The 26,611-nt window shown below is 46.1% G+C and overlaps 1 protein-coding gene across 12 annotated transcripts in view; it reads left to right on the top strand.

Annotated features, from left to right (window-relative positions):
• The window catches only part of LOC113895217, a 453,671-nt gene that overhangs the window by 103,392 nt on the left and 323,668 nt on the right, over window positions 1–26,611 (top strand). For all 12 annotated transcript variants that reach the window (XM_027546109.1, XM_027546115.1, XM_027546112.1 and 9 more), the window contains exons 4-5: window positions 5,673–5,767; window positions 8,288–8,384. In XM_027546109.1, coding sequence (XP_027401910.1) covers window positions 5,673–5,767; window positions 8,288–8,384 — 192 coding nt within the window. The remainder of the gene's footprint in view (window positions 1–5,672; window positions 5,768–8,287; window positions 8,385–26,611) is intronic.

The following is a 26,611-nucleotide window of genomic DNA, read 5'->3' as shown; positions in this document are numbered from 1 at the left end:
GAAGAGGCAGTGGAACCAGAGATCAAATTGCCAACATCTACTGGATCATCGAAAAAGCAAGAGAGCTCCAGAAAAACATCTATTTCTGTTTTATTGACTATGCCAAAGCCTTTGACTGTGTGGATCACAATAAACTGTGGAAAATTCTGAAAGAGATGGGAATACCAGACCACCTGACCTGCCTCTTGAGAAATTTGTATGCAGGTCAGGAAGCAACAGTTAGAACTGGACATGGAACAACAGACTGGTTCCAAATAGGAAAAGGAGTACGTCAAGGCTGTATATTGTCACCCTGCTTATTTAACGTATATGCAGAGTACATCATGAGAAACGCTTGGCTGGAAGAAGCACAAGCTGGAATGAAGATTGCCGGGAGAAATATCAATAATCTCAGATATGCAGATGACACCACCCTCATGGCAGAAAGTGAAGAGGAACTAAAAAGCCTCTTGATGAAAGTGAAAGAGGAATGAAAAAGTTGGCTTAAAGCTTAACATTCAGAAAACTTAGATCATGGCATCTGGTCCCATCACTTCATGGGAAATAGATGGGGAAACAGTGGAAACAGTGTCAGACTTTATTTTTGGGGGCTTCAAAATCACTTCAGATGGTGATTGCATCCATGAAATTTAAGATGCTTACTCCTTGGAAGGAAAGTTATGAGCAACCTAGATAGCATATTAAAAACGAGATATTACTTTGCCAACAAAGGTCCGTCTAGTCAAGGCTATGGTTTTTCCAGTGGACATGTATGGATGTGAGAGTTAGACTGTGAAGAAAGCTGAGCACTGAAGAATTGATGCTTTTGAAGTGTGGTGTTGGAGAAGACTCTTGAGAGTCCCTTGGACTGCAAGGAGATCCAACCAGTCCATCCTAAAGGAGATCAGTCCTGGGTGTTCATTGGAAGGAGTGATGCTGAGGCTGAAACTCCAGTACTTTGGCCACCTCATGAGATTTGACTCATTGGAAAAGACCCTGATGCTGGGAGGGATGGGGGGCAGGAGGAGAAGGCGATGACAGAGGATGAAATTGCTGGATGGCATCACTGACTCGATACACATGAGTTTGGGTGAACTCCAGGAGTTGGTGATTGATAGGGAGGCTGGGCATGCTGTGATTCATGGGGTCGCAAAGAGTCGGACACGACCAAGCGACTGAACTGTACTGATATATATCGTATCTAATTTATCTGTTGATGAACACAAGTTGTTTCCACATCTTGGCAGTAATAAATAATGCTGCTATTGGGGTGCATGTATATTTTCTAATTTGTGATTTTGTATTTTTCAGATCTATACCCAGGAGTGAAAGTGAAATTCCTAGGTCATATGTTAGATAGTTTTAGGGTTTCCCAGATGGTGCTAGTGGTAAAGAATCTGCCTCCCAAAGCAGGAGACATAAGAGACTGTGAGTTTGATCCCTGGGTTGGGAAGATCCCTGGAGCAGGGCATGGCAACTCACTTAGGTATTCTTGCCTGGAGAATCCCATGAAAGAGGAACCTGGGGGGCTATAGTCCATGGGGTTGCAGAGTCAGACATGACCGAAGTGACTTAAGACACACATGCACACGCATGGTAATTCTATTTTTTGTTTTTTTGAGAAACTGTGTTCCACAGTGGCTGCACCAATTTACATTCACACCAACAGTGTATGAAGGTTCCCTTTTCTCTCAGAATCGTGCTTTCTTAGTGTTTTGCTCCACCTGTGTGAATTTATGCCTTTTCGGTCTCACATAAGTAGCTTGATGTTGTTTCCTTCCCCTGTGATCAAAATGACAAGGCCTCTTTATATCTTTACAGATCACAGATCAATATAGTGAATTAGTCTATGAGCCCTGGTATCATTGCCTGCACTGGGCTGCCAACCCTACCACTTATTATGTGTGACTCTGGGCCTCAGTTTTCCAGTCTGGAAACGGTACCAACCTCATAGATTAATCAAAACAAAGTATATACAGCAAAGTGCTGCAGGTTTGATATTATTCTTACCTGTTTTCCTCTTTTTAAGTTAAAGGCTCTGGTGGAAGGAGACTAATTCAGCCTCACCACTTTTCTTCCCTCTAACACACAGCAAGGGCATAAGGATTAGGGAGCAATACTAGGAAGTCCGCTTTGCCAAAATATGTGCCCACATGAAACTGTGGGAAAGGGAGGGGAGGAGGTTGGGGAGTGATCATTAACCGACCATCCTGGGATGCAGAAGTTTCAGTGCTAAGACCTGGACAAGTCCTCAGCAACCTGGGTGGTTGGTCACCCTAAGTAGCATGATGGTACTAGGTGACAGCATCTGGTAAAATTTCCGAAGCAAGACAGAACCAGAATCTGGAATATTTGAGAAGGGTTTCTATTCCTTTAATTGTTGCCTGTGTGCTAAGTGGCTTCAGTCGTGTTCGATTCTTTGTGACCCTGTGGACTGTAGCCTGCCAAGCTCCTCTGTCCATGGGGTTCTTCAGGCAGGAATACTGAACTGGGTTGCCACGTCCTCTGCCAGCGAATCTTCCTGATCTAGGGACTGAACCCATGTCTCCTATGGCTCCTGCACTGCAGCCGGATTCTTTACCACTGAGCCGCTGGGGAGGCCTTATTCCTTTAATTGCTGGGCAAAACCATTTGGAAGTTCCTGCCACCTGAACTTAAACGTGCTGCCACTAACGAGTCCCACCTGTGCTGAGGGGTGGGGTGGGAGAGAGAAGTGCTTCCGGGAGACAGGGACAGACCCATTCAGTAGCTCCCAGATTCTATGCGCAAGAGGGGGATGAGTGTCCTGGAGTGATGGCTGTGTGGAATCCGCGTTTTCCAGTCCTGGCCGGTTTTCTGCTCTCGTGAAGCCTTCTTTCTTGGCGGGAAAAGGGGTCCGCAGCCCATAGTGGACGACTGAGGGGATGAGGGTTGGTTCCCTCTTTCACCCAGGTACCTTCCGATTTTCTGGGTCTCTGTATGAACAGTACCCGCAAGACAGAGCGAGCTAAGCGAGGGGAAAGTGGCCTCGCTTAGGCTGCAGGCCAGTGCACGGGGTGGTCAGTAGTTGCTGTTTCCTCTTTCAGCCCTTTCAAAGCATTTTTAAATCGGATTAGCTTTTTGACAAACACTTGAAGGTTTGCTCTCCTCTGAGAGGCTGAAAGGGCTGAGGAAGAGCCTTCATCTGTTTACTTTTTTCCTTTATGTGGAAACTTACTTGGGCCTGTTCTACAACCAGCTCCCCTCCCCGCCCTCCAAGCTAGCCGCTGGAACTCACCAGCCACTAGGGCGTGGGCCTCCCTGCGTGGCTTTCTGGCCTAATGAGCTCTCCTTCCTCCCAGGCTCGCTGCTTTGAGCAGTAGAGCGCAATAGGGCTCGGGCAGCTCACTCTGCTTCTCGCTGGCCTTCTAATTTTGTGGGGAGCGGAGAAGTGAGCTGAGAGGGGCTGGCCTGTGGAATCCATCACCCTCTTGCAGGGCAGCCAACAGAAATGGCGTCTTTGGTGGGGGCTGGGCGTAGAGGGGCAGAGAAAGTCAGGAAGATGGGGACAAAGGAAGATGGGGACAAAGCTGGGCTTGGTTTTATTTATTTATTTTTTTAATTTGTTTTATTTTTATTTTATTATTGGAGTAATTGCCCTGGCTCAAAAAGATCCCCTGGAGGAGGGCATGGCAACCCACACCAGTATTCTTGCATGGAAAATCCCATGGACAGAGGAGCCTGGCAGCTACAATCCATAGGGTCTCAAAGAGTCAGACAAGACTGAAGCAACTTAGCAGGCGCACATGATTGCTTTTACAATGTTATGTTAGTTTCTGCTGTACAGTGAAGTGAATCAGCTATAAGTACACTAGATGGATTCCCTCTTGAGCCTCCTTCCTGCATCCCCCCATCCCGCTGCTCTAGGTCATCACACAGCACTGAGCTGAGCTCCCTGTGCTACACAGCAGCTTCCTACTAGCTAGCCATTTTATACACCGTAGTATATATATGTCAATCCAGCTCTCCCAATTTGTTCCACCCTCCCCTTCCACTCCTGTGTCTGCACGTTCATTCTTTGGGCTTGGTTTTAGAGAGCAGAGAGCTGATCCCAAGAGGGCTTCTCTTCCTCTTCCCCTTAAAAAAAATTTTTTTTGACTGTTTTGTGTGGCATGTGGGATAGAGCAAGGAGAGAATAATGGAGATGGTTTCTATGAGCAAGGCCCATCTAGGGGGGTGATTTTAAGGCAGAAATTTATATCATGTGAAGGAGCCAGAATTTCAAACACCCAGAAGAATGTGGTCTGGGTAGGGGCAACAGCAAGTGCAAAGTCCCTGGGACATATTGAGGAACAGCAGGGAGGAGGTAGCACGCCAGGGTAGAGCACACAGGGTCTTGTTGGTTGTGATAAGAAGGGGTGAGAGTGCAGGAAGGAAGGATAATTTGGAGCACATGCCAAGATGCATGAGGGAACGCGGGTCAGGGAGGGCAGAAAGGAGTGTTTCTGAAATCCTAGGTGTATGATGTGGGAAAAACATAGGTGGCTGTGGGGCCAGAGTAGAGGAACCTGGAGGGCCAGAGAGGGAGGGGCAGATCAAGCAGATCCTTTGTCATCTCAGTCAGGGTTTCTCAGTCATTTAAATGAGAGCTCTGCCCTTGTAAAAATTGGGTAATTCAGGGAGGAAGCCCTCTTCACTTAATTTGAAGGAGAACTACAGAAGCTGGGAAGAAGGGTTGGTGGGACTGGCCTTGCCCAGTCGGCTCCCCTTCCTATAAATAGCGCTCTCGCTGTCTTGGAAAGGCATTGGTAGGATTGTAGCAGCTACTGGGGAACCTCCTTCCTGTTGGAATGCGGTGGCCTTGGCTGCGCGTGTTCATCTGCGCCTGTGTCGTCCCTGGAAGCAGGACATGAGGGCGCAGGAGAAGTGCAGACCAGTGAGCCCACTCATTTTACCTTCCTGGGTGGCCCACTTGCTGAAGGAGGAAATGGCGACTCACTCCAGTATTCTTGCCTGGAGAATCCAATGGACAGAGGAGCCTAGCGGGCTACAGTTCATGGGGTTGCAAAGAGTCGGACACAACTGAGCAACTGAGCACGTGGCCTACTTCCTCGGGGGGTCCTGGCTTCCCTTTGGCAGGTCATCAGCTAAGAAATCTGCAGAAGTTATTGGGGAGGCTTAGAGCAAATCTTTTGTGCCAGAGGGGTTGGTGGTGTGGTGTGGAGGGGTGGGGGCTCCTTGGCTAAACCAGGATGCACTTTGCTAGCCGTGAGCCCTGCTGAGCACCTGAGGTTTTGGGGGAGAGGGGGAAATGGGATTGGGCGGCCAGGGTAATTTGGCCATATGTGAGTTAAAAAACAGATGAAAACCCACAGAGTAACCAGACATTCTTCTCTTAGCATGCAAGATCCTGCCTAATATTGGAAGAGGAAGGAGTATTTTTCTTGCTTTTTAGACATTACATCCTGTGAGGGGAAGATTTGGAACAGATGGGGGCCAGGGGACCCCATTGTATTTGCTTGCTTCCCCCTCCCTTCCTCCCACAACCAGAAGTGTTTCTTTTTTTAGCTAGTGAAGTTGACTCAGGAAAAAAAATTTAAGTCCTATAAAGTAGGAAAGTGAGATATAAAGGGTCAGGAAGAAAAATCCACAAAATTCCAGAAAGAATTTACTTTACCTTGTAAGGCCTTCTTCTATGTCTAAAGACAGATAATTACCTCAAAATTTCATTTTAGGTTTAATGGCTGCTCCAGTGACATCTGCATTAATGAGGGGGAAAAGAAAAAGGATCCCTCATTGATGGAGAAAGAGTCCCCCTGGGTAGTGAAAGGTAAGGCATGTTTCTGAAATCCCACACAGTGTGGGAACAACAAAGTGGGTAATGTCTTATGGGAGCTGTTTAAGTATTTGCATGGCTTTCACCACCACTTGTGTTCTGCGGGACGGGTTGCCTGAGAGCAGACCATAGGAGAGGTGATGTAAAGTGGGCCATGATGGATTTGATTGGCTGCCAGGGGAGGGTCCCCAGTAGAGTGATGTCTCTGGCATGGCTGCAGGCAGCTGGACAGCTGGTAGGATGTTAGCCCCCAAACCGCAGCTGGTCCTTGATGCTCATGAAAGTCCAGAGCAGGACTCGTCTTCTTCTGGAGAGTGGAATGGGGCTCTGCCAGTGGGGTTGGATGGCGGTAGGCAGCTGGGGTGAGGCAGCTGAACTGCTTGGCCACCGTTGTATCTGACTCCCAAAGGGACTGTGGGCTGATTGCATGTGAAAAGAAGGCAGGCGGGAAAGAGAGCAGCCTTTGTGTTTCCTTCTGTCCTTCCTTTCTAGCTCATTGAAGCCTGTGTTGGACTGGTCTTTTCCTTCTTGGGAGAGGATTTTGTGCTCTGGGGTCTGCTGGAAGAGATGGATTACTATCTCATGATATGGAGAGCCATGTCTGGGGGCGGAAGGGGCTAGGAAGTTGGGTTCCTCCTCATCTGGTGAGATACATGCGAGCTTCTGCCAGAAAAGCACAGCTTAAAAAAGTCACATGACAAGAGAGAAATAAAGCCTAGTGCCTAGGTAGGATGGGCTCCCTCGTCTTGATCCTCAATCTTCTGAAACAAGACGTTATAACTAGATACAGTGCAGTAGGAATGCTAGGTTCACCTTCCCTCTGTTGTTAAAATCCCCAGGTGTTACCTGGTTGTTGGAAAGGATGCTGGAAGCACAGCAGGCATTGCCTGAGTACCGTTACCTCCTGGGCACTGCATTTAGGACTTCAGGGGACATGTTAGTGAAGGAAGTAAAGGGCCCATTCCCACAGAACCCAAATGAAAATGTAAGGGCATTTCACTCTATAGTGGCATCACCAGGGTCAGGCAGGCATCCACAGGAGAGACCAGATGAGTTCATTTTGCAGAAGAAATTGAGCACCCACTCTTCAGGAGGCCCTGTGGGTGCCTGCAGTGGAGGACAGAACACACCCAGCCCCCACCTCCTTAGAGCTGCTGTCTGCTCAGGTAGATGGACTTGTAAGACATCCTTGAGCTACAGACTGTGAGCAGTGCTGCAGCAGAGCACCTGAAGGGTGCTGTGGGCCCTTCATGAAGATTTGGGGAACAGAGAATATTGTTCAAGTTAATACACGGGAAGAAGAGCTAACAATAGCGTGATAATTCTTAGCTGGCCTGGTAAGGTCCTCTGGTTCTGACATTGTTTTTTATGTACCCTCTTTTAACTCTGGAAAGTACTCAGTTAAGATGGTGAATTGCATGGCACCCTACTATGTGCCGAGCAGTGCTGCAAGAGCCTCCTCTTCAGCATTGTGCTGGCTCATAGTGAGTACTCAAAACTGAGCAATTTGCTAGTCACTTACCTCAAGTCAAAGCCTTACAGTGGCTTTAATCAGAATGACATCGATTGTTGATTAAACAAGAAATCTGGAGACTGCATTGGATCCAGTGGTTAAGATTTTGCTCCCCAATGCAGGGGGTGTGGATTCCAACCCTGGTTGAGGAGCTAGGGTCCCACATGCCTTATGGCCAAAAAACCAAAACATAAAACATAGAAGCAATATTGTAATGAATTCAATAAGAACTTTAAAAATGGCCTACATCAAAAAAATCTTAAAAAAAATAACCAACCAACAAATCTGGGATTGGTGGGCCTAAGGTTGGCAGTGGCTGGCCAGTGACCAAAAGGACGAAGATTCTTCCTGCTCTGAATTTCTCATGACGTTCAGCTTCCTGAATTTCTCATTTTGCAAGAACGTGTTGTATTTGTGCTGAGAGGAAGGGTTTGACAAGCTCATTGTCTGCTCTCAAGTGCTCCCAACACTCTACAGCAGTGTTTGTCTTTGTCTCTTCAGCTGGCCAAAGCACATCTACCAACCTTCTCCGTTGGATGCAGTTACCTTTTGTTTTCAAGACCTAGGGCAAGAGGTGTGAAGTATTTCTTTGGGACCTGAACTGTGTTAGTCTTCAAAGCAGATGTTGAGGGTTATGGATGATGCTGTGTGACTCTGAGGGATGGGGTGCCAATGTGTTGTTTAACTTGTACCTGTGGTCTGTGATCAATGGGACCCTCCTCCCATTGGGGCCCTGAGCAGGGGGTTCTCTTGCCTGGTTCTAAAAGACTAGTGTCGTATTTTCCAAGAGTCCTCTGTAGATTTCCTCTTACATTGCATTGGCCAGAATTAATCACGGGCAAAAAGAAGGCAGGTTTCTATAAGTTATACCAATCATGATGGGTTCACTGGAATGAGCATGTGGCCTCTGAACAGATTTGGGGTTCTGTTAGGAAGGAGCGGAGATGGTTTGGTACCTAACCAATGACGTCCTCTCAATTATCACTCCTCCTTTCCTGAAGGGTTAAAAGCACACACCCGTGAAGTGGGGAGACCGTGGCTGGAACCCAGGGAACCCGAGTGTACTGGCACCCTCTCCACTGCTGACTGCTGTGGCTGGTGAGTCGGCTAGCTCTGCTGGGCAGTGAGGACGTAAACGGGGTGGAAGGGGCGCTGGGCAGAGGAAGCGGGCTGTGCAGAAGCCTGGAGGGAGGCCAGAGACGGTGTGGTCTGGCTGAGGATTGAGGTATATTGAGAGAACCTTGGTCTATCCTTTGAGAGGCGGCCTTGAGGGATGGGGCTGCTGGGTGCAAACAGAAGGGGCAAGACTGGGAACAGGCCGGGCTGGGAGGCTGTTGGGATTCCAGTAGTGGGGAGAGAGCAGTAAGTGAAACAGGGGAGAGAATATATGTAATCAAGAGACACTTAGAGAACAGAACTGATAGGATTTCTATATCAGAGAGAAGGAGGAAGAAGAGCCAAGGTTGAAACCTGAGTTTGTGACTTGGAAATGGATTAATGGATGTGCCAGTCACATATGGAAAATAGGAGGTGATGCCAGGGGTGAGGGAGGTTGGGAATATGAGTCCACTCTTTCCTGGTTTAGTTTGATTTTGGACATGTTGAGTTCAAGGAGGTAACAGTGGAGCTGCCTTGTATTCATTAGAATCTGAAGCTCAGGAGAGAAGTGTAGAGAGATGAGGACTTCTTCCTCATGTAGACCCTATGGTTTCCACTGAGGGTGAGCATGGACTGTGTCCATGGAGAGTCCGGGACAGAGAGTCAGGATCCCAGTGTATATGGAGGAGGAGCCAACAGTGAAGAAGCTGCCTCCAATAGAGTAAGCCAGGAAATTTGGTGTCACTGAAGCCAAGCCAAGAGAGCTTTAAGATGGAGAGAAAGATGGCACTTGAGAATTGAATGCCGAGAAGGTCACTGATGATTGTAGCAAGAGCAGTGTCCTTGAGTTCAGGAGGAGACGGCCAGGGAGTGGGGAGTTGACTGGACATGGGGAGGTGAGGAAGTCGAGGGAAGGTGATACATCATTCAAAGTATCTGAACACGGAGGGAAGGGTAGTAGTATGGGAGGATCCAGGGAAGGTTTAACAAACTGGGGAAGACTGGAGCATGTTGAACTGCAGGAGAAAAGTAGACCTCTGGGAGACCAGAAGTTGAAGATGCAGAGAGGAGAAGGGGAATACATGGTACAAAAAACTGAGTAGGCAGGAGTGCGTTGGATCCAGGGCTGAGGCGGAGACTGTCTGCGTGGGTGAGGAAGCAGCTGTGGAGAGTGTAGTACGGAGAGGCTGATACTTGTTTCCTCTGTAAAGTAGCTGGAAGAGAGGCCCAGGTAGGTCCCATGCAGTATCTGGGACATACTTTCATTAAAAAATACTCATGGTGTATCTGAAATTCAAGGTTAACCCATTTTATCTGGCAGTCCCTTCTGGGACTGGCAAAGGATGTAGCTGGTCCTGCTGGGAAGACATAGGACCCAGTGTATATGGGTAGCAAGTGGTGTCGCAGGCAGGCTCCAAGGAGCTTGCTCTGTGAAGTGTCAGAGCAGGGGAGGTGGTGGGTGTGGAGGTGGGATTTGCTGTGGCTCTTACTGGGAGGCTCTGGAAAGGTCTCCAGCAGGACCCAGCCTCTTGTGTGTTGGTGTGGAGAAGGCAGAGGGTGTGGGGTGTCTGGATTAGACAGTTAGCCATTTCACTTGGGTGAAACACAAAGGTTTCATCACCCTTGTCTGTGAGGCCCTGCCCTCCTTCCCACCTCATCTCCTGTCCTCTCCATGATTGTGATCCCTGCAGCCTCTGGGCAGCTTGCTGTTCCTCAAACACCCCAAGCCCATTTAGATCTCAGGCCTCTGCTCCGGTGATTCCTTCTGTCTGGAACGTGGTAAGGTGTCTGCCTTGCCTGCTGTGCGTCCCTCGGAGGCTCTTCTTGATCCTTTATTGCAGGGGCACCACCCCCTCCATGTGCCAGCCTGCTCTGTTTAGATTCATGTCATTTCTTACTTCCTGATGAACTGTGTGTGTTTATCCATTTTTGGTTTCTTACCATTAAAATGAAAGTGCCACGAGAATAAAGTAAAAATGTTATTTTGCTCTTGGATGTAACCCATGTTCCTGGGTACATATAGGAAATTTACGCATTTGGGGTATGGGGTGTGTGTGTGTTGGGGGGGGTGTATCAATGATCAGCAATAAAAGGAGTGAATTACTTGACACGTGCACCGACATAGATGAATCTCAAGTGTGTTCTAAGTGAAAGAAAGTGAGTAAAGTTGCTCAGTTGTGTCCGACTCTTTGCGATCCCATGGACTGTATCCTACCAGGCTCCTCCATCCATGGAATTTTCCAGGCAATAGTACTGGAGTGGGTTGCTCCCAGACTTAAAAGGCTGCACATTGAAGAACTTTATGATATTCTGGAAATATAACTTCATGGTACTCAGGTACAAGGCTTCAGAGCAAATCAGTGGTTGCTAGGGGCTGGGAGTGGGGGATATGGAAATGTTCTATATCCTGATTGTGGTGGTGGTCACACATAGCTGTGTGCATTCACTAACATTGGTAGAACTCTTTACTAAAAAGGGTGAATCTTACTATATGTAACTCATACCTCAAATGTGAGTTAAAAAAATGCATTCTCACTTAGATTGTTGTTGTAGTCTGAATGTAGACTAATAATTCATTTTGCCTTGGTGGCAAAGTAACCCCAGCTTGATGGTGTCATTCATGCCTACCACTGCCAGTGAATGCCTGTGCCAAGAAACTAACGTGTTCTTAAAGTGGGAGAGATTCATTAAGGTGGAACTGTTTTTTTTCCTTTCCAGCAGCTCCCACTCCCTTCTAGGAAGAGAATACCTTTTCCATGTGACTGGAAGGCACTCCTTTGCCCTGTGTCCCTAGGAGTAGGCTGTTGAATGTAGCCAGTTGAGTCCTTCCCGGCACTTCTCTCCCAGAGCTCTTGGGGAAGATGATGTACTTTTGCTGCGATTGATAGGGTATAAATATAAGCCTGTTGGCGAATATCTTTTTTATTGAAAAATTTCTTCCACTCAAGGCAATTTATTGGTTCTGTTGGTGAATATCTTGGTCATTAAATGGAGAAAGTCAGACAAATAGAGCCCTGATATTTGAACACCTAGATCCAGTCATGCCTGAAGCTATATGTGTGCTCCGGACAACCCAGTAACGTGAGCTAATGAATTCCATTTTTCTCCACTTAAGCCATCCCATGTCAACTTTGGTGGCTTCTATTAATCATGGCTGAGTGATTTCTGACTCATATGCTGAAAATAAGAAGTTCTTGATCTATGAACTCTTCCGGTCGGTGGTGGCTTATTAGTTCTGTGTTCCTTACCAGGACCTCCTGTTGTAAAACAACTCATACACATGGTTACTGTGGTGCCTGGCCATAGTGACGGTTTCAGTCAGTGTGCTTCCCCTCACAGAATTATTAGGTGGCTTGGGATGTCATCTGGCCAGGTTGCCCCTTGCTGTCTACTGATGATACACTAGGATTTGAAATTCTCTGAGTCCCAGCCCTTGCTGGGTATTATTGAGATTTTAGGAACTTACTAATTGACATGTGGGGAAAGCTCTCTCATTTTTATTTTAATTATGTCCTTTTTCTTGTTACCAGTAAGGAGTCTCATTCCGCCCCCTCGCCCCTAGAATTAAGTTATTGCATGTTTTTGTGAATTGCTCAGGTCCTTCATTCATTTTCCAGTTGAGGTTCTTGTATTTTTCTTACTGACTTATGAGGACTCTGTTTACAGTGAGATTATTAGCCCTTTGTGGGAACTGATACATTTCTAAGAGCGTGGTGAAATCCCTTAATAACGGATCTTTTATCAAGGTCAAGGCAGAAGTCTTGATTCTGGTGGGAGTGGGGTAGAATCTGATTATGTCCACCAGCTTCCCCACACATAAATCCAGAACAGAGTGTGTCTCTCTATGTTATAATGTCTCAGTGCAGCCAGGCTGTACTGTTATTTCACAGACAGTTATCCTTAGCCCAGAGATGGGGAAATGGCTCAACCGGGCAGAGCTGGCTACAGACAGAGCTGAGGCTCCCCATGTGTGCTCAGATGACCACTTTGCATCACTTGGAACGTCTCCATCTCTTCCCCCAGGTTTCCAGACCCTCCCTGGAGGCAGTGGGGCCAGGATGATGTATGTTTTAATTTTTATTTATTTATTTTTTTGATGTATGTTTTTATACTAGCCACTCTACTAGAAGACAAAATCTGTTTGAAAACCTGTGTTACGGGTTTTTCCAGAATTGGTAACTTTTTGGAATCCACCTGTTCTCCTTGCCCTCAGCACTTAATGTTTGGATTTCTCAGTCTGCAGCTTCCTTTGTATCATGCGTTCACTGGGTCCAAAAGACCCCCCCACCTGACTTGAGGCAGGCTCCCCAAGAGTGGTCCCTCCTCATGCATTTCTTCAGGTCACTAAGGATGTGGACTCTCTCCCTCTCTTAAAGGTTTTTTCATTTAAATATGTGCATACATTTTTTTCTTCTGCTGCTCTTTCTTCCTAAAAGAATGAAGTTAGAGGCTTTGGTTGCTAAATTTAGCTCTTGCTGACGCACTGGCCTTCGGCAGCAGTCTCCTCCTGTCTCCGTGTTTCTCTTAGTCTCGCTTTGGGTAGACGAACACCATCACATCCTACATAATGTTTAGCTTTGAGGCGTTTCCAGATGGGGAATGCATTTCTGTTTTTTCGTGTTCTCTGCGTGCATAGACGGCTGGGAAGTGGTGGGCTGGCAGCCAGCCTGAGAGAGGCAAAGATCCATAGGGCAGGGAAGCAGCTCCTTGGTTGTTGGAGGTTTGCTCGTGCTGAGCAGAAGAGAAAGGTTACTTGCAGGAGATCTGGGATGGGATTTGACTGAGACATGACTGGAGAATTTTCAGGAAGGGAGGCCCTCCTACTTGAAGCAAGCCTTAGGGTAGTTAAAGAAAAAATTATTTTGATGCTTTTAGAATAATAAAGAATGTTTTATTCAGGGGTATTGCACTAGGGGTACTGCAGTATCAGGTTGAACTCTGAACACAACGACAGGTGGGGATTTAGCCCCAAGCAGCAGGATGAAGGCCTCAGTGGATGGAAAATTACTAAGAGGAGGCATCCAGGGTAGGGGATGCTTACTAAACTGATCTAACAGAATTCTTGCTAAAGGCAGGCCAAGGACTGACACATCAAAGGTGGGAGATTGTCTCTGAAGTGACTTAGCAGGATTCTTGCGAAGACTGGGCTATGTAGGCCTGCCTAGGAAGGCCAAGGTCAGGGCCCTTTGAGAAGAGGGCTCTGGGCTCAGAGAAGCCAGCAAAAGTTTGATCAAGGGGAGAGTCTTTGTCGCCCATCCTCTTGTTCAAGGACAGAGGGTGCATTCTTCTTTTGAACGGGTGTAAGTTCGTTTCTTGCTCAGTCACCCTTCGTTCATGCAGGACCAGCTGAACAATCTGTTGGCCTCATGCAGTGGAGGGTGTTTGCTGGATAGTGTGAACTGTCAGGCATTTAAATGAGAGAGTTCACGATCTGCTGTGGTGATGAGTCTTTTGAAGTTTTTATCACATTGTAGTCTGGCTTCAGCTTGTGAGACTTCTTTAGATCTGGAGGGGAAGGTCAGCCACCACCAGCTTGGACTTCCGATAAGGAACTGGGTGGTCAGGTTGTAGTTCTCAAGGAATCCATGCCAGGAGGGTGGGAAAAAGTGGGAAACTAGAAGAATGGAGAATTTGGTGAGGACAGAAATGTCTAAGATGGCAGGATCCAATCCAATTTACAGGGGGGTAACAAAGTAAAAATTGCAATTTACCAAGAGGTGAAAACTATGTCAATGACAAAGAGCAGGACCAGAATTGGATACCCATAAGGGTGTGCTGACGACTGAGCTACGTCATTTTCACTTTTCACTTTCATGCACTGGAGAAGGAAATGGTGACCCACTCGAGTGTTCTTGCCTGGAGAATCCCAGGGACGGGGGAGCCTGGTGGGCTGCCGTCTGTGGGGTTGCACAGCGTCAGACATGACTGAAGTGACTTAGCAGCACGGGTGTGCTGTAGTTTTTTACTGAAACATAGCATTTCTCTCTACCGTGTTGCTGGTCACTGGGTGGGTGTGTTAATGTCAACCTTGAAGTGGCCTGGGGTCAGGCAGGCTGGGGTCAAATCCCTGAACCAGATGAGAGATGTCAAGCAAGTTGGTTGCCTTCCTAGTTGTCTGTTTCCTGGGTTACGAAATAGGATGCAATGATGAGCTAACATTTATTGAGTGTTTCTCACGGGCCAGGTACTGCTGTAAGCATTTGACGTGTTTCACCTCTTTGACTAATAACTGAAGGCAGGTAAATGACCATCTCTTCCATAGAAAAGTAAACTGAGACTTTAATAAATCATATAACTTGTCCACAGATGCTGCTGACCTGCACGGAGAGTTTGGGGCTCATGTACTTAAAGTGGGTTGAGTACTTGCTAGGTGCTGGCGGAGCCCCTGTCTTCTGCCTTCCTGGAGCAGTTCTCCTGTGAAGCAGAGGGAGCCTCTGACCCAGCCTTCGGTGGCCCCTGGGCAGGACCCAGCTGGTGGAAGTGGGGAAAGTGTGTCTGTTGGGTCCAGAGCTCATGCTCTCTGATCTGCTGTGCACCATCAGTGACCAAGGAGGCTGAGCCAAGCTAGGGGAGAACCCGTGTGGGCACCCAGAGGCACTGGCGAAATAGTGGGTGATGGCATGGCCTTTTAAATCAGACAAACCAGGGTTTCAGATTCCTAGCTCTGACACTTCTTAACTGTGTGTTCATGAAAAGTGAGTTAACCTTTCTGACCCTTGGTTTCCCTCTAGATTGAGGGGTCATGACTATGAAGCAGAGTGTGGGGAGGATGTGAGACAAAGTCTGTACATGAGTAGCCAATGCGGACTTAACTGGTGGCTCAGGGGTAAAGAACCCACCTATCAGTGCAGGAGATGCAGGTTCCATCCCTGATCTGGGAAGGTCCCCTGGAGAAGGAAATGGCAACCCCATCTAGTATTCTTGCCTGGAGAATCCCATGGACAGCAAAGCCTGGTGGGCTACAGTCCATGGGGTTGCAAAGACTTGGACACGACTGAGTGACTAAACCACAACAAGAAGCATCTAATACATGGTGGCTGTTTGGTTGTGTAGGACTTGTGGAGCCCTTTCTGATCTTTAGGAAGGGCAGACTCTGGAGGGCAAGCTTCTCAGATACAGGAGAGACCTTGGGTTTAACTTACTTCTTGGGATGTTTCCCTGGGAGCTGTTTATCAGAAGTTTGGAAGGATGATGGGGAAGACTAGGGCTGGCTATGGCACTCCTAGAGTGATTCACCTCCACTCTTCTTGGTGATGGCCCAGCAGAAGAGGTCAGTAGTATGTGGTAAGGATTAAATGCCCATGTACATGACACTCTTAGCCTCGTGCTTTACGGGTGAGGAGTCCCCAGTTTCTAACTGTGGCTCATTAATTTGATTCCGCACTGTTTTAGATTCAGAGTTCACAGCGATGAACCAAGTCCCCATGCCCACGGAGATCCCATCCTAGTGGAGAAGGTGCACAATAAAAAAGCAGGCAGATAGATTTGAATGCAGTATTGGTGAGTGCAGAATAATACAGCAGCAGAAGGGGACAGAAGTCTTTTTGGAGTGACCAGGAAGGTGACATGTGAGCAGAAACCCTAGTGAAGCAAGGGTGCCAATCATGGGAATATTGGGGGAGGGGGGCACATCCCAGGCAGAGGCCGCAGGGTGGGGCTGGTATAGTGGGAAGGCCCCCAGGAGGGGGAGCGGCGGGGAGAGATAGGTGGGAAATGAGACCAGGCTGGAAACCACCAGATAACATCAGCCTTAAATGAGTTGAATGTTTTAGACATTCATTGTTTCCAGATCTTCCCAGGCAGGTTTAGCCCTCCTTCCCTGTCTTGTGTGTGCACAGCCATTGTAGTAGAGGTCCCAAAGGGTTAGGATTGTTGCCCTTTGCCCTGTGAGTCCTTGAAGCCAGGGACCATGTTGATTTTGCTTATACCTGGCACCTAGCATCAAGTACATCCTTCACACACTTAAAAATGAATTTGAGTGATAATGGATGCTATCTCTCAGGGGCTTTCTATGTGCCAGTTACTGTGGTAAGAACTTTATGTATTTTATCAGGTTCAGTCATTAGAGTAGCCCCTCCCTGAGGTGTTGTCCCTATTTATATGTAAAGAAATAAGCTCTAAGGCAGGCCCATGTCCCAAGGATACACACTGAGAAATCTGCAGAGCTGGGATTTGGAACCAGGACTGGGCAGGGCTGTGCTTTCAACTATGACAAAGCCGAGAGTAGCTGTGGTTTCTGCCCTTCCAGGGCTGTGGTGTGCATTGTCGAGGGTCCTGGCATCGATCAGTTGTCTTGGTCTCCAAGGGGTCACTTTGCATCCTTGCCTGCCTGTGGCATCCTGCAGGGCCATCCCTCAGCTCTCCTCACTGCTTTATAATCCACAAAAGGAAAAGTGGCACTTAGAGCGAATTTATTCAGGTGGGAGCTGCCTAAGACATGAAAATAAGGCTTTTGAGCTGCTGCACATAAACTGGAGTGTAAATGAAAAGCTTTTTATTTGGTTTCAGAGCCAGACTTTGAGCAGCCAGTGGGCTGTGCGGTCTGGAAGTGCGCATTACAGGCAGTGGGTCGGAACGGGGGCACTTTGAATGGCCAGGAGGGCAACTGGCTCTGGCGCAGCTGGACCAGCCAAGAGGCGAGGATGTCAATAAACAGGACACAGAAAGCCTTTGCCTCAAAGATGGAAGGCGGGGAAGAGAGGAAAGGCCATGCCTCGCTCCCGGCATATTTGAGAAGGAACATGCTTGAGGTAACCCGTGTTGGCAGCTTTTATAGCTTCCTCCCAGTAATGTGCTGGGCAGGCCCAGAACAGGCTGGTGTTTTATTTTCACGTAATGGAGCCCGGTGGATCAGGGGCAGCTTTCCAGCAGCGGTTTGCCTGGGACCCTGCCTGTGGAGGGAGGCGGGGGGGCCTGGGTCCAGGGCAGCAGGAACCCGCCCACCCCCTGCAACAGCCTGCTGGCAGGTGAGCCTCAGGGAGGCAGGGGCAGGATGCCCGGCGCCTCTAGATGCTGGCCTGGCTTGTCGTGGTTCTTCAGCGTTCCCTATGGTTGGTGTCAGTGAGGGAGGTGGTGGCAGTGGGAGAAGGCAGGCAGCCATAGGTCCGCAGGAGGCGCTAGGGTTGGGACAGCCATGGGAGCCATATTGTGGGGAACTTACAGAATGGTCTCTGTGCTTTTGGTTACCGCCTGCCAAGGAGCTTCCCATAACTAGATTTAACCTACATTTAATATCTCCTCTCTTTGGTAATATATACCTACGTGTATGAGGTATATTTGGACATGGGATTACATGTGTGGTTAAAAATATATCTCCATTACATTTTTTGACCTGCACGGCTGTGTTCCACCCCATGCTCTCTCCATATTTTTTGAGAACCATGGGCTGTGGGACACACGCGACTAACTACTATGAGACACTGAGAAAAGTCAGACTTCCGGTAGGATCTGCTATTTTGTTTTTGTTATAAACTCCCCCAGTTTTCTTCCATGTGTTATATGGAAACAGTATGCACATTCAAATTTTTTTAAAGCATTTTTTTAACCTAAGAACTGTAGGTTTGTTTTTAACTTGTATTGATTGTGGGAAGATTAGAATATCAGCAAAAATAAAAGTCCTTTGCAACCTTGTCATTCAGTATTACATATAATATAGCTAAACAACAAGAACAAGAAGCACAGGGAAATAAATTCAGTATCTTGTAATAACCTGTAATGGAAACAAATCTGAAAAAGAATACATGTATATATAACTGAATCATTGTGTTATATACCTGAAACACTGTAAATCAACCATACTTTTATTAAAACAACAACAACAAAAAAAATCATTCAGGATAGTGGCTACTGATGGTTTTGTTGTTTCTATGTTCTTCCAGACTCTTTCCTAATGACTATGAATTAATGTCAAATAAAATCTAATTGATGGCTAATATATGAATGTTATTATTTGCAATACTTTACATGTATGCACTGATTTAATCACTCAACAATCCAGTGATTGGTTTTATTATTATTACTAATTTTATCATTTTATTATGAAATTATATCTCACATACTGAGAAGTGCAAAAACAAAAAAGAATACAGAATGTTAATAATATTTATAATGCAAACAATTTTGTAATTAAGACCTGAATCAAGAAATAGAGTACCACTATCATCCTAGATGTTCTTGTGACAGTACAGCTTTTCTTAAACAGTCATCAGTACAGTTCAGTCAGTCAGTCCTGTCTGACTCTTTGTGACCCCATGGACTGTAGCACACCAGGCTTCCCTGTCAGTCACCAACTCTCGGACCTTGCTCAAACTCATGTCCATTGAGTCGGTGATGCCATCCAACCATCTCATCCTCTGTAATGCCATTTTCCTCCTGCCTTCAATCTTACCCAGCAGGTGGCCAAAGTATTGGAGCTTCAATATTCCATACTTCCAATATTCAATACTTCAATATTCCAGTGAATATTCAGGACTGATCTCCTTTAGGGTGGACTGCTTGGATCTCCTTGCAGTCCAAGGGACTCTGAAGAGTCTTTTCCAACACCACAGTTCAAAAGCATCAATTCTTTGGCGCTCAGCTTTCTTTATGGTCCAACTCTCACATCCATACATGACTACTGGAAAACCATAGCTTTGACTATATGGACCTTTGTCGGCAAAGTAATGTCTCTGCTTTTTAATATGCTGTCTAGGTTTGTCATAGCTTTTCTTCCAAGGAGCAGGCATTTTTAAATTTCGTGGCTGCAGTCACCATCTACAGTGATTTTGGAGCCCAAGAAAATAAAGTCTGTCACTGTTTCCATTGTTTCCCCATCTATTTCCCATGAAGTGATGGGACCAGATGCCATGATCTTAGGTTTTTTTAATGTTGCATTTTAAGCCAGCATTTTCACTGTTCTCTTTCACTTACATCAAGAGGCTCTTTAGTTCCTCTTCGCTTTCTGTTATAAGGGTGGTGTCATCTGCATGTCTGAGGTTATTGGTATTTCTTCTGGAAATCTTGATTCCAGCTTGTGCTTCATCCAGTTTGGCATTTTGCCTGATGTACTCTGCATATAAGTTAAATAAGCAGGATGACAATATACAGCCTTGACGTACTCCCTTCACATTTGGAACCAGTCCGTTGTTCCATGACCAGTTCTAACTGTTACTTCTTGACCTGCATACAGCTTTCTCAGGAGGCAGGTAAGGTGGTCTGCTCTTCCCATCTCTTTAAGAATTTTCCACAGTTTGTTGTGATCCATATAGTCAAAGACTTTAGCATAGTCAATAAAGTAGAAGTAGATGTTTTTCTGACATTCTCTTGCTTTTTGTATGATCCAGTGGATGTTGGCAATTTGATCTCTGGTTCCTCTGCCTTTTGTAAATCCAGTTTGAACAACTGGAAGTTCACCACCGTTCACGTACTGTTGAAGCCTGGCCTGGAGAAGTTTGAGCATTACTTTGCTAGCATGTGAGATGAGTGCATTTGTGCAGTAGTTTGAACATTCTTTGGCATTGCCTTTCTTTAGGTTTGGGATGAAAACTGACCTTTTCCAGTCCTGTGGCCACTGCTGAGTTTTCCAAATTTGTTGGCATATTGAGTGCAGCACTTTCACAGCAGCATCTTTTAGGATTTGAAATAGCTCAGCTGGAATTCTGTCACCTCCACTAGCTTTGTTCATAGTGATGCTTTCTAAAGTCCACTTGATTTCACACTCTAGGATGTCTGACTCTAGATGAGTGATCACACCTTTGTGGTTATATGGGTCATTAAGATTTTTTTTTAAATAGTTCTTCTGTGTATTCTTGCCACCTCTTAATATCTTCTGCTTCTCTTGGGTTCATACTGTTTCTGTCCTTTATTGTGCCCATCTTTGCATGAAATGTTCCCTTGCTATCTCTAATTTTCTTGAAGAGATCTCTAGTCTTTCCCATTCTATCGTTTTCCTCTGTTTCTTTGCACTGATCACTGAGGAAGGCTTGCTATCTCTCCTTGCTGTTCTTTGGAACTCTGCATTAATATGTGTATATCTTTCCTTTTTTCCTTTGCCTTTCCCTTCTCTTCTTTTCTCAGCTATTTGTAAGGCATCTTCAGACAACCATTTTGCCTTTTTGCATTTCTTTTTCTTGGGGATGGTCTTGATTACTGCCTCCTGTACAATGTCACAACCTCCATCCATAGTTCTTCAGGCAATCTATCAGATCTAATCACGTGAATCCCTTTGTCACTTCCACTATATAATTGTAAGGGATTTGATTTAGGTCATACCTGAATGGTCTAGCCATTTTCCCTACTTTCTTCAATTTAAATCTGAATTTTGCAATAAGGAGTTCATGATCTGAGTCAGCTCCTGGTATTGTTTTTGCGGACTGTATTAGAGCTTCTCCATCTTTGGCTGCAAGGAATTTAATGAATCTGATTTTGGTATTGAGTACCTGGTGATGTCCATATGTAGAGTCTCCTTTTGTGTTGTTGGAAGAGGCTGTTTGCTATTATGACCAGTGCGTTCTCTTGGCAAAACTCTGTTAGCCTTTGCCCTGCTTCATTTTGCACTCCAGGGCCAAACTTGCTTACTCCAGGTATCTCTTGACTTCTTACTTTTGCATTCCAGTCCCCTGTGATGAAAAGGACATCTTTTTTTGGTGTTAGTTCTAGAAGATCTGGTAGGTCATCATAGAACCTTCTTAGGCATTAGTGGTTGGGGCATAGACTTGGATTACTGTGACTGAATGGTTTGGTTTGGAAATGAACAGAGATCATTCTGTCATTTTTGAGACTGCACCTAAGTACTGCATTTTAGACTCTTTTGTTATGACCAGACAGTCATAGTTTTATTATTAAACATCTTATTTGATGAGAAAGCTGAGGATTTACACAAAACTTCAAATTTTGAGAAAGCTGAGGGTTTACATAAAACCTCAAATTTAGATTTTTGACCTTAATAATATTTTAGATGCAGTAATATCTTTCTGTGCTTGATAATTTTTAAAACAACTTGTTTTGAAATAGTTTGACTCAGAGGAAGTTGCAAAAATAGTTCAGAGAATTGCTGTGAGGCTTTCACCTTGCTTTCCCCAGTAATACCTTGTATAATTGTAGTAGACTGTCAGAACCAGAAAGTTGACTTTCCTATTAGGTTAAGTCCTATGTTTGTTATTAATGTTGAATTTTTTAAAAAAATAGATAACTTAAAATGCATCATACCTGATAACCTAGTTCAGTAGTTTTGTTAAGTATACAGTGTCTAAGTAAGAAGCAGTTGTCACCTGACGCCAGCCGGGCCCTTGCTTTTACTGCTTTCTCTTCCACCTTCATTCTGAGCTTTAACTGCCAGTGCACTCCACTTTTGTCACCCCAAAACAGACAGAATCCACCTGCTTCCCCTCCCTTCGCAGCCACAGTCATGGCCTGTCAGCAAAAGCAGGGCTCACATGTGGAATTGAACACGTGTTTCTTGGCGAAATCAGGGTGCCCTCTAGTTGACCCCAAAGGAACTCTGACCAAACCGTTGCTGGATTTTGTGCATGGAGCCGTGGGAGTGCAAAGCAGGGTTATTCTAGACCCCCACCCACCCTGCTTCAGAAATCCCAGATAGTTGACCTGTGCAGTGTGTGTGTGTGTGTGTGTGTGTGTGTGCACGCACATGCGCGTGCGCTTGTGTAGGTATTGAAGAGCATCTGGTGGTCTGCATGGACCTCCTGAGCACTGGGGACCAAGCTCTTGCTTGCTGAAGCTTCTGGCCACTCGTGGTGGAGACGGGGTCCCAGACCAGGGGCTGGCTGGGCCAGGGTGGAGGATGGTAACTTACAGGAGTGCCATCTGAAACAGCAATGAGAGCTCGTCTGCCAGGTAAGCTAGGGTTGCTAAAGGGCATCACCACCCTAAACTCATTACATGCCGAGTCCTGTTCCCTACCATCCTCTGAGACACACAGAAAGATGGAATTGCTTCACGTGAAGCCTATCCAAGCTGATGCAAGTGAGAGGAGATGAACTTGCTCTGGCCTTGAAACTGTACTTCCCTAGCTCTACAAAGCTCACTCTGCAGAGCTGAGACCTCTGATCTGCAGGGGTGAAGAGCTGATCTACAGGGATGAAGAGCTGCCCTCCCTAAACAAGGTGGTGGGCTACCAGGCGAACATTCCAGATCAGCAGTTGACGCATGCCTGCCAGAGGGTCTTTCTGAAGGGCAACTAAATGAGAGAAATAGCAGGAGTTCAGTTGCCCTGGTTTTTAAAGTAGATTGCAGCAGTTTAATATGCACTCATTCTTCCAGCCTTGAACCATGCAATGTATAATACAAACATAATAAGACTTGGTCTCTGCCCTCAGGGATGGTCCATAGTCCAATAGCATCAACAGCCCCAGGAAACTTGTTAGAATTTGGGCTAACTTTATTAGAATTTGCGTTATCACAAACCTATATTGTCCAGGAGTCCCCCACCTCCCCGCCACGCTTCACATCTGCATTCAAGCCCACGTTTGCCCCTACCTTATTTCTTCACCTGTGACGACACTTGTCCATTGAAGAATTTTTTCATTAATTATATGTTTGAGTTGGTACATGTGGTAAAATCTCTTTGTGGGACAGAGATTGGAGTTATGTAGCTGCAATCCAAAAAGTATCAAGACTTGTTTTTGATAGATGCCTAAAGCAGACAGAAAGTAGAGAGAAAAGTTTCTTCCATAGATCCTTTAGGGAGCACATGGCTCTGTTGACACCTTGACTTGGACCTCTAACCTCCAGAACTGGAAGAATACATTTGTTGCTTTAAGCCCCACAGTTGACAGTACCTGGTTATGGCAGTCCTAGGAAACAAACACAGGGGCGTGGAAGAGAACAAACAAGGGCAGCTGAGTGGATTTGCTGGGCACACCCAAGGGAGGCAGAGGCAGGTAAGGGAGAGGGAGCAGGGGCTTGTTCAGATAGGCAGGGGGTGGGTGCTGGGACTTTAAACCCTGGGAAGGGACAGGTCTTGCTGTTTGGAGAGAGAAGCTGGGGCTGAGACCAGTCTCATTGCTAGTAGAAAAGCAGTGAGGTTGTGTAGGTCTGCCTCAGTGTGAACATACAAATACTTTAAACATTTAGGTAGTAAAAAAAAGAAAGAGGAGCAAGAATCTTCATGTGTAGGACAGGTAGGTAGAAGGATTTCCACGAAGCTCTTCAGTTCTCTTGCTGAATGTTTGTGGTGTACTCTGTGCCTGGTGCTGTGATAGCAGAGGGATGTAGCTTAAGATCAGACAAGCTTCCTGCCCAGAGGAGCTTAAGTTGCACATGGAGGGCAGATGATAAGCAGGAAAGAAACATGCAAACAAGATAACTGTGGATGGTGATAAAATTCTTTGAAGGGAATAACCAGGTGATAGGAGAGAGTTATCTCCAATGGGGTAGTCAGGGAGTTGAGGATTAAATGAGATAACTCCCTACAGCATGTGATAGGTGCTAGATATGGTTATTACCCTTGCTTCAAGGATGAACATTTGATCTCCTGACTCTCTTCGGGGTTTTTAATTTGCAGCAGTAGATGATGGATTTCCACCCTCAAACAAAACCTCTGTTTTCTTGATATGCTGGGAGCAGCCTTGTCTCCCTGCCATGGTGGCCAAATGGGCTTCTCAGTCTGTGATCACAAAGTCCACCTCTGCTGGCTTCTCTGTCAAAAACAAGGGTCTAAAATGGGTAGAGAGGATTTCAGAGCCTTCTGCTGTCTCCTCCAGTCCTGGTAGTCAGTTCTCTTCCAGTGGCTTCCGATTCCTGACCTGGTCTAGCTCTGCATGTTGGAGGGAGGCTTTTTCTGTTCATACACTGCCTTCTCCTGCCCTCCCTTGGAAGCCAGATCCCCTTCCCCACTCTGAGTTGGCCACACATCTCACCTCATCACCTTTCCGCTTCTGCCTGATCACACTAGTGCCTGTAAGTCTCCCCTTCCTCGGTCTCCTCCTTGTTGGTTGAGTGCTTATTTCTGTGCCCAGTTCCATGCTTGCTGCAGGGAGTAAGTTTCTGAGTTAAGAGGCCTGGTCCCTACCCCTGGAGTACAGGCATGTAGACTAAGACACTGCTCCCACTGTCCAACCTACCAAAGGAAAATCCCGTGGGACCCAGACTGGCAGTGAGATGGGTGCCTGCTACCATGAGAGTCTACGGTGGGGGATCCGGCCTGATTGGGAAGACTTCCTGGAGAGCTGAGGTCAAGGGCACAGCTATTCAAAGACAGGGTGGTGAGAGAGAGAAGCTGGGAGGGGAGGGCAGAAGCCTCCTAGGGGCAATGAGAGAGCCTTGCCTACCTTGTCTGTGCCAAATAGCACCCCAAATAGCCTGGCTGCCTGCCCCTCTAGCCCTTCTTGTCCAATCCAGTGGTCATTTCACCAGCCTTGTCTTAATTGACTGGTGAGCACTGTTGGGCAGGATTGATCACTCCCTTCTCTTTGTAACAATTTTCCATGTGGCTCCCAGGATACCACACTCTGCTGGTGTTCTTCCTGCTGCCTAGCAACTCCTCCTCAGACTCCCTTCTTGATCCTCCTCTTCCTTCAGGCCTTACCTGTTGAGGTCCCTAGGGTTTTGTTCTTGGATCTTTTCTGCCTACCCTCACTCTCTTGGTGACCTTCAACTCTAGCTTCAAATGACCTGATTCCTCAGTGTCAGACTCATATATCCAACAATTCAGCCTCCCTACTCGAACCATCAGTCATCTTAAAATTAACAAGGCCCAAATCAGTTTTTCTGCTTCTCTCTACAACTTTATTCTTCCTTCAGTCTTCCCTGACCCTGGGAAGTAATTATTGCAAGGTGTATTCAAGCCACAAACCTTGGAGTCAACCTGGACCCCTGTCCCCGCCCCCCATCCACTCACACTCAGTGCTTCAGTGGACCCTGTGTACTCTCTTCAGAGTTTATCTCAAGGCCATTCCCTTCTTTGCACCTCCATCACCAACTTTGCTCCAAGGCAGCAGTGTCTCTTGCCTAGAATATAGTGATTAGACCCTAACTATTCCTTCTGTTCTTGACCCTGCCATTCTCAACATGCAGCCAGAAGGATCCTTCTAAAGTATAATCGGGTCATGGTTATGTCACTCTGTTCAAAATCCTTCAATGGCTACACATGTCACCTGAAATAAAGCCAGTCTTTTAAAATGACAGTGACCTACAAAGCCATACTGGAACTGGCCATCTGCTGTTTCTCTGATCTCATCTACTGTTACCCTCCCCTTGCTTACTCTGCCCCAGCTGCACTGCCTTTCTTGTTGTTCTTAGAACATTCTAGGCTTGCTCCCATCTAACAGAATTTTTGTTATTTCCTCTGCCTGGAGTACTGTCCCTCCAGGTATTGATAAGCCTCGCTGCCACTCTTTTATCTGGTCTTTAAGTGACTCCACCCGCTCTGAGTTTTCATTCTTTTCTTCTGGGTCATTCCTTATCCCCTTCTCCTTTTTGGTTTTGCATTGTTTTCTTCCCTAGCACTTAAAATTGTGTTTAAAGTACACATTTTGTGTGTTTTGTCTTTCTTGATTAAAATGTAAGCCCTGTGGGGGCAGGGATTTTTTTTAATGTTTTTCACTGCTGTGTCTTTGGTGTTTAGAACAGTGTCCAGTGCATTTTGTTGTTCAGACACTAAGTTCTGTCCGACTCTTGGTGACCTCATGGACTGCAGCATGCCAGGCTCCTCTCTCCTCCCCTATGTCCCAAAGGGACAGATTCATTTGAGTCCATTTAATCAGTGATGCTATCTAACCATCCAGTACATAGAAGATGTTAAAACATATTCAAATGAATTAATTCATACTGATAAATTATTTATAGATTCAGCTTAAAAATAGTGAATCTTCAAATCTATGCACAGGATAGACCTTTCTGTTTGGTTTGGTCTTTTTTCCTTATGGCAGTGGTTTGTGGTTTTCAGTGTATAGGCCGTGCATGTCTTTTGTTAAATTTATCTGTAAGTGTTTTTAAATTTTTAAAGTGCTGTTGTAAATGGCACTATTTTAAAATAAATATTCCAGTGCTTATTCCTGGTATATAGAAATACAGTTGATTACCATATATTAACTATTTTGATTTTCTGTCCTGCAACTTTGCTATATTTACTTATTAGTATTAGTAATTCTTCTGTAGCTTCCTTAGGATTTTCTACATATACAATCAGATTGCTTACAAATTACAGTTTACTTGTTCTTTTCCAATTTAATGCTTTTTATTTATTTTTCTGGCTTTATGCCTCTGGCTAGGATTCTAGTCCACGGTTGAAG

This window comes from Bos indicus x Bos taurus, chromosome 7 (assembly GCF_003369695.1).
Source record: "Bos indicus x Bos taurus breed Angus x Brahman F1 hybrid chromosome 7, Bos_hybrid_MaternalHap_v2.0, whole genome shotgun sequence".
Lineage (NCBI taxonomy): Eukaryota > Metazoa > Chordata > Mammalia > Artiodactyla > Bovidae > Bos > Bos indicus x Bos taurus.
This window is presented reverse-complemented; position numbering and strand designations above follow the sequence as displayed.